This window comes from Seriola lalandi, unplaced genomic scaffold, assembly GCF_002814215.2.
Source record: "Seriola lalandi dorsalis isolate HSWRI2012SDOR001 ecotype SW California unplaced genomic scaffold, Sedor1 jcf7180002054962, whole genome shotgun sequence".
Taxonomy (NCBI): Eukaryota; Metazoa; Chordata; class Actinopteri; order Carangiformes; family Carangidae; genus Seriola; species Seriola lalandi.
The window spans coordinates 1,206,378-1,219,197 of NW_019525513.1; the positions used below are offsets into that span (position 1 = coordinate 1,206,378).

At 41.4% G+C, this 12,820-nt stretch overlaps 2 protein-coding genes across 2 annotated transcripts in view; one reads left to right on the forward strand and one right to left on the reverse strand.

Moving 5' to 3' along the window:
* The window catches only part of cfap221 (cilia and flagella associated protein 221), a 129,002-nt gene that overhangs the window by 59,759 nt on the left and 56,423 nt on the right, over positions 1–12,820 (forward strand). The gene's annotated exons all lie outside the window — the stretch shown is intronic.
* Positions 1–12,820, reverse strand: part of LOC111646060 (gamma-aminobutyric acid receptor subunit gamma-3-like) — a 31,871-nt gene that overhangs the window by 560 nt on the left and 18,491 nt on the right. The window contains exons 7-9 of the mRNA XM_087170824.1: positions 9,471–9,623; positions 2,229–2,425; positions 1,620–1,649 (exon numbers count right to left, since the gene is read on the reverse strand). Of these exons, the coding sequence (XP_087026950.1) occupies positions 1,620–1,649; positions 2,229–2,425; positions 9,471–9,623 (380 nt within the window). The remainder of the gene's footprint in view (positions 1–1,619; positions 1,650–2,228; positions 2,426–9,470; positions 9,624–12,820) is intronic.

Below are 12,820 nucleotides of genomic sequence, written 5' to 3' on the forward strand. Positions count from 1 at the left end.
GTTAGCTTTAGCGTCTCTTTTAGCATGTCAGCATGTATGTAGCCATCAAGAGCTTATTTAACCTCTTTTACAGAGTTCCTATTGTAAAACAAAAAAAAAGTTATATGGAAACATTAAAAAGTCTATAGAAGACAGCTTTTTGAACCAAATCATTGAGCTAACATTACCTCAATTAGCCAGCCAGCTGCTGCTCATGAACGTCTGCGGGAGACAGTTATCATTTGTAGCTGGCAAAATCAACGGTTGCTGGCTAGAAATAACAACCCTGCTTTTGTCTACATCTGTCTGAAATCAACGACCAACTGTTTTGAGAATAAGTAGGAAATTAATTTGGTGAACTATACACTATATGCAGTGGTGGCATGCCTTTATCAAAATGCAATCAGCCTTTGAACTGCATTGAGTTCTGGTACGGTGAAGCTGTAGTGGAGAAAAAGTGCTTTACACTCTCTTGATTGATCATTGATCATTAATACACAATAGCAAGTCTATTAAGACATGTATTTATTGATGTCTTAGATTGCTGAAAAACTCCATCAAAGTCCATATCGATGTGCTGAGTACCATTCTCTACATTTGTCCAGCGATCATTTGGAATAATAAAACACAGCATCAAACAACACAGTTGGCACATCGATGCAAAAAGCATTTGTGAATCAATAAGCTTTTTATAGTGATTTCTGTTTTTCTTGAACGCTCTTGGAAACAGATTTTTTTTTAATAAAATAAACTATAATAGTGATGTTTAAACATATTTAATTTGAAGCAAAAATACTTATTTAAAAAAAAAAGAAAAGTATAAACATACAACAATAATCCTTATTCATTATTTTTATAGTCATATAATGCAGCAGATTTTTTTAGACAGGAATGCTGAAGAAGTACTCCTGAGAAAATTCATTATGTGACTTCCTCCCTGATGTTTATAAAATCGTGTGGGACAACCTAATTGGGGTAAAATCTTCACATGTTTTTCTAGTGCTCTCCTCTGCTGTTAAAGGAAGAGTGGGAGGCGAGAGAAAGAGAGCTGGATGCGTCGTATGGAGTAAGAGAACTGACTGAGTGGGCGGCACAAAGGGGCCACATGGATGAGGGGAGGGCGGTGGGATGGTGGTCATATGAGGCTTCCCCACAGACAGACTGGGCCAAAATACAGCAGCGAGCCAGAGATGCAGAGGAGGGGACCGAATGTAACACAACTTAATTGTTCAGCCCGAGCTGACAGTCTCTCTCTCACTCTCTCTCTCTAGCCCTGAGACACATTCAGCAGAACTCCTCTACACTGGGAGGAAATAATGAAGAGGGAGGGGATCTGGAGAGAGTGAAATGACAGCGGCGGCTTGTCAGTCTGCTGTGTTCATAGATGTGTGCCGCCGCCATTAAAGTGTTTGCAGCAGGTGCAGCCTTGAGAACGCCTGCACAAAGCATCAGGCTCTCATACAAGAGCAATTGCTAGACTGCACAACGTGTGCTCATACAGACACATGTCAGGCACTACACACATACACACATATGTCAACACCCTATGGATCAATATGAGTTTCTGAAGGTCGATATTATTAAACTGAAAACACCAATAGCGAGCATTCAATCGCCTTTTTCTGTTCTTTCATTTTCACTGAAAAGATTACAAGCACTTCACGCTTGGTCTGTAGAAAACAAGCCTCTGAGGCAACATTTAGATCGTTGCTTGACACAGAGACTCCAATGTGAAACAGGCCTGGATGCACAGGGACAGATTCACTAATACAATCACATCAACATATGTGCACTTCATGCTAATTTCCGTTTAGCTCATCATGTGGGCACAGACTTGTAAAAGGCCCTGCACCCCTCCTGCATTAGAGGGAGACACAACATGACTACAGTTAACATGGCTGTTTGTAGTTGTTTGTTCATTTCTTTGCATCTCTCTATGATTGCTTTGTGTCTCTTTATAGTTGTTTTGAGTCGCTGTGGTTGTTTGCGTCTTTTTTGTAGTTGGTTTATTTTTGTTTTTAGTCTTTTTGCGGTTGTTGTGCATCGGTGGTTGTTTTGTGTCTCTTTGTAGTTGCTTGGCTTCAAACAGGAAATTTTCACAGTCACTTCAAACAGAGGCCCGTTCAATAATCTCTTCATCTTGAAACATTAATGAGATCATTATATGAAAGCTACATGCTTTACAGACTGTTTTATACAGCTGTGGTCACAGAAGGACCTTATGTGTAGCGGAGGCAGATGTTACTCACCATTCTCTGCGTCTTAGCAGGAGGTCTGCGTATACTGTAGGAGTAGTAGTTGAGCATCGCGTACTCGATCATGGCAGCGAAGACAAACAGGAAGCAGACGGTGACAAACAGGTCCATGGCCGTCACGTAGGACACTCTGGGTAGCGAGTTTCTTGCCACTGTGCTCAGCGTGGTCATGGTCAGCACCGTGGTGATACCTGAGCGGGGAAGAGCAACACTTTACAAAGAGAATTCTCTGTGACTGCATGATGAATTGCTGGTCAGTACTGGGGTGACCCATGCGGAAGTCAGTGATTATATAACATGTGGGCAGAAGTTTATTAATCACCATTAATAATGCATATGGGGTATTCTGGGTAAATGTCCCCATTCTTGCATCAATCTTGTCTTCCCATAAACATCCACAGCGATTATTTGTTTTTTAGTGCGGGGCAACAGAATTTTTTTAAATGATCAAATAATTAAAATTACTTTTTTTATCTTTACTCTTTCTCGCAGCAATTTAAAATGTGCTAAAAAATGAGGTGTCAGAAATCGATTTGCGGGTTAAGAACCTCTATTATACAGTGGAGTCACATCAGAATTATGAGGCAAATCCTGACACCTCCTCATGACTAAAACATGACTTGTCTCCGAAGTGGTTCAAGTAGTGCAGCTATAATTCAGTAACCACGCGGTAAAAAGCTGGCCCTTGTATTTGTGAATATCTGTGATAGTAATAAATTCAATAAGGTTTTAAAACCTCAGCCACAGTGGGAACTTTCCAGACATTGCATTGATAGACCTGACATGTTTTGAATTTTTTTTTTTTTTCAAGGTTTTTATTATAATTTTATTATTTGAACAGTTTTTTTTCGGGCAGTTTCATCTGTCTGGTCTCTTGACGTTGATCTTATTGTTTTTTCAAACATGTGCGACGTAAGACATAAAGACACAAGACTTAATACCGTCCTGACTGACGCGTAGACCGTGGTCATTAATCAGCCTCTGAAGAGGTAAAGCTGTCACGAGTCCACTTGTCTTTTAATGACAGCGATGACTGATGGAAATGAGGCTGTAATTTTTGCATTAGCTCGACCTCTGTGGTGAAAAATCGCGTTGAATTGAAAATGTGTAATAGCCGGTGCGGGAAGTAACTGTCAGTCATATGTCAACTGATGATACACTAGTGAGTCAATCACTTTGGGAGGTAACTACATTTCTTTTCAAATAGTTGTAGAGTTGTTAAAGTGGCTGTTATCAATAATTACCTGTCACACTGGTAAATGAGTATCTGGGATAACTTTTAATTGTGTCATCAGTGCCATTGTTTGAGAAATTACTCCTCATGGTGTCTGAAAGGAGAATATTGTGTACGCTTGGTGAAATGAAATCAATTCTTTCAAACAGAGATGAACCCAGTGACATTAATGCCCACTGGGAGCGCGGATATCTACTGCTGCGACACACACACATCATTCTCATAATCTCGCCGTCTTTCCCTGTCATCCTCCCGTCTTCCTCTTCAAGCCACGTCTCACCCTTCCTCTCCCTCTCCGTCCTTTTTCTCTCTTCCTCTCTCTTCTCTGTCTCTTTCATCCTCATCTCCTACATGTCTTTCATGGCAGTGTGTGCCACTGTTTTCGCCTGTGGTTTCCATAGAGACGAGTTGCTCCCATCTATTTCAAGCTACCTCCTCTGGTCTACTGCTTGTCTAGACTTTCTCTTTTCCCCCGCTCATTAGATTTAAGCACCAAACTAGGTAAATTAACAACTCCCCTCTTCTAATACCTAAAATCTAACTATCTGTTCAAGTCTCAGTGCACTGTAAACAGTGTGAGCTCAGTAAAACAGCAAGTGCATCGACATCACTGCTTTGTCTTTTTATTTATTTATTTTTTTTATAACAAGCTACCAACCGGCTGCTCACAGTTTGGGCTGCTATTTCAAATCAAGGTCATGAGTTTCCTTTGCACAGTTTAATACATTTTGTGGGAATTGTCGCTACATGATACCATAGCAACCGGATGACTCCTGTCTGTGCAGGCGATCTGAACCGCACAGTCTCACATCTGCAGACCGAAAACAGGGGGCATCTCCTGGAGGTGAGAAAAGCTCCAGTGCATAGCGCTGTACAAAACGAATATGCTACAAACATCCTCTAAATAATCTCGATGGTGTGATCACAGCATTGAGAAACACCAGATTTTCTGTTTTTGTGCGATTAAATTTAATAAATTTGATAATAAAAAAACATGTTAGTTGACATAAAACAGTGTCTCACATGTTCAGACGTTGACCTTTGTTATGTGTCCAGGGGTGAAGCAGGTGGAACAGACCACAGCTTGTATTCCTGGAGTGTCTATAAGTAGTACTGAGGAGTACCAGTCAAGGATCAGTAGCTAGGTCACAAGACTGCTTGGGCTTCATTATGACTACAGACCTAACCTAAGACCATTTTAACAGAAAAGCTATGACGTGGACTTTAGGTTTGTCAGTATTAAAAATGCAATTTGGAACTTCAGTGTTCTAATACAGCCACATTATCTCTAATCTGTAGATCTGTTGTGGCCACTGACAACTGATACATCTCTGATACATCATCAGAGCTGAAATGATTAGTGAATTAATTGACTGTTCGCTTGACTCAAAAATGAATCTATAACTATTCTGATGTGTCTGTCTTGATTAGCATTAGCCTGTTGTATTTTTGTTTTTTGTTTCTTTCTGGATGTGGCAAGTCGCACAGGTTGGGAGTGTGCACCAGCTGGGGATGGGGAAGAAATAACTGAAAAGGAGAAAGAAAAAAAGGTGATGGTACAGAAACAGGTGAGGAGACAGGGTCATGTGACCTGGTGGTCAGCCCCTTTATCACTGTATGATAAACAAACAAAAGGAGACACGTCCCATTTCCCCTGAGCTGCGCACCTGTATCACTGGACTATAACACAACAAACAAACAAACCTAACACCTTCCACGTCCCCCTGCGCTGCACGTTTACCAAGAACCCATTTGGTGTCACTACTGCATCAGTGTGTGTTTGTGTTGAATAGCTGGAAGAAAGATTAGAGATCACAACAGCCCTAACAGTGAGTATATATGTTCTGACATGTTAAATTGAAATCATGCAGTTAGAGCAGTTGGAGTGGAATAAAAGGGTGTAGCATTTGCGAAAGTGAAGGCGTTCCTGTTTTGAGCTGTGAAGCACTCCAGCAGATTTTCCACCACATCAACACAAAGTAAAATGCAGTGTACATAGGAGCTGACAGTCTCCTCGGCAAGAGTCGTGTTTGTTTATGGTAATTATGCCGATGTTTTCAAATTAACGTGCTAGTGATTGAGGTTAAAATGCTACACATGGCAACTCCAATCTAATCTGATTAAAGGTGTTTCACGCACGCTGCAGAGGAGTCCTCGACTTTAAGCCATGTCTCCTGTGCATGTAATCAATCAGATGGCCCCTACATGAGTCCCCAATGACTAAGGAGACACTTGGGGACTAAACAGCCTGAAGCTAGTCTACTCGTCTCTAACTTCATTCACTCAGCTGTGTATTTCCTGATGGTCAGCTTGATATCTATAAATCGTGCTTTATGTGGCAGCTTCCATCGGCAGAGAACGTCCTCGTATTGATGTTTTATTCCCAGTATATGAACTTCTTGTTGCTGTGAAACATCAGTACCGTTTGAGTTGGAAGTACTACTATTAGACCCTATTAGGTCTCTCAGAAAGAAACTGCTCTGGGACAAAAACACAGCTGATAATATACTGTAGCTACTAGTTTGTCCCTGTGGTGAACAGAGCACCCGATTTTTAAATACCCCCACCTCTCACAGCACAGTTTGAGGGACTGATGTCTTTGCACTAGCTCCTATCTTTAACTCACTGCCTTCTTGCTAGGGTTCCCATGAGGAACATTGTCAGCTCTTACACCCAACCTGACACATCAAAGTTGACAAGCGTTTGTGTGCTATAGCTATAAGCTATAAGCTTGTTGCCAGTGCTTGCTGCTATAGCCCGGGCCCAATATTTGAGATGACTACGTCTAACCAAACAGTGTGTTGTTTGGCTTTTGAGGATGTTTCTTTGGTAAACCATGAAAAGCGTCCACATCGAGATCTGTGGGTGATCGAGACTCCTACGCACCTAAGAAAAACAACAGCATCAGCTGCTTCAGTAAATGCCCCAAAACAACAAATGCTTATATTCTAGTGACAAATTCTCTAGAGGTCTTTTTTTCCATCAGGAGCAAAGGAGGAAATAGTGTGATGTTAAGTGAAACGACTCTCGTTGTTGATGGAGGAAATTTTAATCTAATAGGTGGACATCTCAAAACCCTTGCACACGAAACCAAAAATATCAGCATTGCTAGATTTTGGGAAAATATATATTTTTGCGATTGATAAATTGCCCTTGAAATGAACTTGTGTGGCACCGTGATGTTCTGTATTTCCCTGAATAACACTGTGTAGCATGATGATTGATGTTACCACCCAGTTCAATTAACTCCAGAGCCACAGTTCTCGTTTACCCTCTCGAGCTCTACATTCCCAACTTGTGCCTTAGGGTGGGGTGTATTTCTCCATCAACAATCCTTCATATCTCTGCCAAGATCCATCTGAGCTGCAGAGATTGAGGTCTAATGGGAATCAACCGGAGTTCAGCTCTCTTACTTCCAGCCCACTGCTATCCAAATGTCCTGCTGCTGGAGGAGTAGCAAGTGAGTGACAGCTCTTTGGAAATACCACCTGGAACATGTTAGCAGCTTGTCAAGGCACATAGCCTAGAGGGGTGGGGGGGTGGCGGGCGTGGGCGGCATCACCTTCCTTTTTCTTGGACTTCAACCTCTCTGTGATCCGACTGATCTTCCTCCCTCGTTCTGACATTTCTCCCCGCCGCTACGTGCCAGAGGCCTTCACTTTGCTTTACACTCTTGTTTTGTCCCTCTCTTGTGCCCAGCTTTTCTTCCTCTTATCTCTCCTCTCCCCTTTCAGCCAAGGGATCAGGTCTCAGGCCGACCTGAAAACAGGGCCAATGTACTGGAGAAGAAAGGCTAAATGACTTTCTGTTGTTGAGCTGAATGTGGATGTTTATCAGGACTGGGACAGCTTGCTGCTCTGCACTACCTGTTGTCTGAGGGAGATCACAAGCCTTTCACCGCCTTTGGTCATGTGTCACACCACCACCCACCTACTGTAAGCTTTGATCGTCTTCGGTTGTTGTCTACACCAGGCAGACAGACAGAATGACACAGTGATGGAGAGTAGGACAGGCAAAACCCACTCTATATGATCAACTAACAGCCGCAGGAGCAAGGTGAAAGCTGGGAGTAACAGCAGCGTCTGTAGCTGTGAGACAGTGATCCTTCCTACACTAGCAGTAGTATTTCAGCACATATCTGCCGTTCCTACGAACACGTCATTTCTTAAGCCACTCTGAAAATACACCTTTGTGTTGTTGTCGCTCTTGATCTCATCCGCTTCGTACTGTTTTGATGTTCAACTGTCATCGTGTCAACTTTCATCAGCCTAACAGCAGAAAATAAGTTGAGCAGAACTCAACTGAACTGAAGACGATCTGTTATTATGATCAGCTTTCATTTACAGCTCTAAGAGGCCCAGTGCATGATTCTGGCTTATTATTGAATTTGATACAACATGAGGCAGCTTTATTGTAGCAGAGAAGTTCTTTTTTCTTCTGGCTTTTTCTTGAGTGAATAGGGACGGACAAAACTCCAATATAACTTCGTTTATTACCACAGAGGCTTTCCAGATGACCTTGTGTGATGTTGGCTGATTGGCAGGCTGATGAAGGCCACTGAGTGAAATTAGAGTACTTCATAGTTATGTGTGCTGTCTTGATTCAAGTGATAGCAGGGGTGAAGGTAGTTGGAGGGTGAGTGAGCCAGCTGGGGTTGAGTTATTGGGTCAATTGAGAAACTATGGGTGGTGGAGTTTAATTAGTTAGAGTCTCAGCTCCTTCAACAAGTATTACGAAAGTGCCATAGAGCAAGGCACTGACCCTCAACCACTCTGGTGGAGCCAGGGTTATCGTCTGAATGTGAAACTATGGGTTGGTTTTGTGCTTCTATAATTCACTGGCAGGTTTTCAAGCTTTTATTTTTAGCCATAGTAGCAGCATTTCTCTAGGAACTTCAATGTCACTTGGTGGGTTGGCCCACCACTTTGGATGTATATGTGCTAATTAGCAAATGTTAGCATGCTAACATGCTAAACTAAGATGTTAGATGTGGTAAACATACCTACTAAACATCAGCATGCTAGCGTTGCAGCAGAGCCACTAGCATGGCTGCAGACTCTTAGTCATGTTAATGTATGCTTTGCAGCCGTAGCAGAGTCAACTCAGTGATGGACAAGGAAGAATTGTTCAAGAGCCATATTACTATTTAAGATAAAATTAATAACATACATATATATATACTGCATATTGACATTAAGTTGTCAGACACTTACCTTGAAAATCACCTTAAACAGGAAACCATGAGCACCACAACAACATCATCCACAGGAAAGCAAATGAACTAATGGCAGGCATGCAGTGGGGGAGGAAAAATCAAAACAATTGTCAACTGGTGCACAGAAAAATAAGATTAATACTACAATAAATGATGAAAAAAAACAAAAAAAAACAAGCCGCACTGATGGGACATATATCTTCAAGATGCCTTAATGCGCAGCTAAAGCTACAAGGATGTATCCATATTCATCTGAGACTGCACATGCAGACGGATACACAACAACTCTTTCTTCATTTGTTGTCTTTCACTCCACAATAATGTTCAGTGATGTGCAAGTATTCCAGCAATATGATTGCTTTTGCCGGTAATAACTACAGCGACAAAGACTGGGTCATAATATTGCAGTTACTAATCATAAAAGAGATTATTACTTTTGCTATCAAGCTGTCTAAATCTCAGATTGAATGGGAATTACCAAAAGGCTTTAAATCCTGCCACCAACTTCCGATTCATTTTCTTCATATTACACTCACATGGCTTGAATGAGCAGTGGCAAAAAGTTTTATGTATTCCCATCACATCATATTGGACATCAACGCTCTTCACTATTACTGATTATTCCCAGCCCAGAAAGAAATTATATAGAAAAGAGTAAAGCAACATTAAGAAAGTATTGTGACAAATTACCTCTCCCAAGGAAGATTAATTTATACAAGGCACTCTGAAGTTAAGTGGTATTCCCTACAGTTCCCCACACAGCTACATGAGTGGTGCTGTTGTGTACCTAAGGCCGTCCTTGCAGGCGTAGCGTCGCTCTTGATCCAGAAGGAGACCCAGGAGAGGACCACAGTCAGGATGCAGGGGATGTAGGTCTGGATAGTGAAGTAGCCCATTCTTCTGCTAAGGTCGAAGTACACTGTCATCAACACGTAGTCACCTGTTGAGAGAGAGAAAATGGAGTCACAAATGAATATGAATAATGAATATTAAAGGCCCTAAATAGTGTCACTTTGAGAACTTCTCTAGCTCCATAGTTCTTTGAACTTTTTTTGTCCAAGGGGCTAAAAGAATATGTACATGCGGTGAGGTTTTATTGACTACATGTACATACTCTGTATCCTTTATTGAATAGCAATGATTATTCACTTCAGTGCATCAGTTGTTGTTGTGGTTTGTACACACTGGTACAACATAACTGGACACTATGTTGAGTATAATAAATTAATAAAACCCTTAGTAAACATGAATATAATGCTAGTCAATGCTAACTTGAAATAAATTCACTGCTTTGCCTTTTAGTAACACTCCCAGAGGAGGTCCTTGTAGAAAGTACTCGTAACAGTGGTGGTGGTAAGTGGAGTGGCTATGAAATGATTTCCCCCCTGCAGAATAGGGAACACTGCGTTCTTTTGTTTTATTTTCTCCATTCATATAGCCCCAATAAAAACACAGCACCTTTCCAGTGCATACTTTTAAAAGTTGACCCTTTTCTTGCAGCTAAATTGCTCTTTAAGTCTCTCTATATTGTAAGGTGACCCTGCTATTTTGTAAGTTACACTTCATTTTTTCCCCACTCGTAAACTACAGACCATCACCCCGAGGATCTGAAGCAGCACACTGGCTCATGAGTCATTTGAGAAGGTCTGGAGGCAGCTGGGAGCTAAATCATGCTGTGCTCTTAACTTGTTAATCAAAACAGAGGCTTAATTTTACTGCGAGACCTTTAAAAGCAGACTCTCCATACTCTATCAGAAAGCTGTAACAATCAGCAGATGTGAGTTGATTGTATAACAAGACAAATCTGTGTGTTGTGTTTGGGGCTAACAGGATGTAGGAGTAGCATTTGCAAAAACAGCCAGGGGCTAAGAAATGACCCCTGGGGAACACCACACACAAAACCAGGCATTTTTTGTTCTGTTTAACTGAAACCATTTCAGACGGATGCCAGCCCAGTTCATAATCATTAGAAGTGTCTAAAGCTCTGCTTAGCTCTGCTAAGATCTAAGGTCTTTAGTAACTTTAATTAAGACCATTTCTGTGCGGCAAAGAGCCAATAAACTCTACTGAAATTTGTCAAAGTTGTTATTACTGGTCAAAAAAGACATCAGAAAGTGTTCGCTTCCTTCTATGAAAGATTAGAGTTTGGTCTGTAACTGCTAAAATTACTATAATCTGGATCAAATGTGAGGGCCAACAGACAGAGGGGACGAGAACAGAAATAGGGAGGAAAGAGAGCAGAGGACAGTTACACAGAAAAAACCCTAACAGAGCCCATAAAGTAAAGGAAAATAATTACTCTACAATGGCACTGTGAGAGTGAGGGGAAGAGAAAACGAGGAGGGCGACAGAATTTATTCTGCTGCCTCTTAAATGGTCTGACTGCAGTTGGATGCTTGTTATCACAACTGTCAGCTGACAGCAGCAGGGATACTGAGCTACAATACTAGGGCAACAAAAGTCGATGGTCTGTAACCTTGACAAAGTTCCATGCATCAGAACAACATTACTTTAAATGTTGCTAAAGACTGCCATATGATACTCTGCTGTCACTCAGACACTTCCATGAAAAGGATGTCGAATTGAATAAAACATCTGTAGACCTTTTGTCCTCCGCTTGCAGCTGAATCTCACCTCACGCTCATGGAATTGAAATAATTATTTTAATCGCCTGGTGCAATGAATAAAAAGCGTCTTGGTGACTTGGTGACACTGGTTTACGGCATTCACAGTTGTGTGAATGTGTTTCAGTGCAGAACATGTAACAATTATCTGAATAGTCCCTTCAGGTTTTAGCTTTTATGTGATGTCCAGGGTCGTTCTGAGGCATATGTGAGCTAGGCAGTTGCCTTGGGCACCATCAGCTGGATTGGCATCAAAGAGGACTGAGGGGTTATCTTCTGTCTAAATTCAGACACATTTTCTACTTTGCTTTCACAATGACTTCCAATACAACCATTCAATGTTAAGTAAACCCACCACTCGCGCTACTCGCATTATATTCAACACCTGATGCTGAGAGGAAGAGGGATGTAGCTTAAAAATTAGGGCCTTGTACATATGATGTCTTAGTGGCCTCCCTTATACAACAGTTCTTGTGCATGTGCATGGACAAAAATAGATTTTATATTTATATGATTGAAATTTCACTGGAGTCATGTTACATTGCAAACTGTGTTCACTTGATGTTAGATCTTCTCTCAGTGTAAACTTCTGCAAATGGTTGTTTGATATATATTTATGGGCTCACGCCATCTCACATCCTCAGTAACATGAGAAGATGGAGGGAACGAAGTACTGCTTAAACATGTAAAGCCTGAGACATGAAATAATTATCAGAAGATTTCATTTCTTCAAAGTTCCTCTCCAGACATGTTTTAAACTATGTTAAAATACTCTGCTATGATTAATATTTTGTTTAACATGGTTTTCCCCAAAGAAAAGTGGAAAAAAAAAAGTAATCAAAAACTGGGTCTGAAGCTCATCTACTCTTAGTTCCCAATTAGTGAAAAGTATTGCTCTGGCCTTGTGCCCCGCCCACCACCTGCCTGCTCCAGGTGGACAGGTGAAAGAGCAGAGAGTGTCAGGATGGTCAGAGGAGGAAACATCAGAGAGACTCAGCCACATGTTTGAGCCTCAGTCAGACTCAGACTCAGAGGAGGAGTCTGTTGAGACCAGAATCAGAGACTAGCAGACGGATCAGAGCGGTTCGCGTAGTTAGCATCTGTTGATGCTGTTTGTTGGCTTGTAACTGGCAGTGGTTGACACAGTGATAGTGGTTGTGCTACTGCTAACTCTCGCTCTCTGTACTGACAAGTTGACAGGATTGGTTCCTTAGTAATATGACATATGAACTCTGGCTGTCATTGGTTCACTGCAGTTCCAAGGTGGAAAAAGCGCAGCCATAGCATTTATTTTACTATTGATTTCACTCATCATATGTCTTGTATTATATGAAAAACACCATACGGATGTTAACAAGGTTTACGGGTACTTTACAGAAACTCGTGTATCATGTGTTGCTGGCTAAGTTCTACATACTTTTACTGAACTACTGTAAAATAGGTGCCAATAAGTTATGTCAGTTGAAATGATTCTGTTAACAGCTGTTAGAGCTGCTCCTAGAGGCTCCAATAT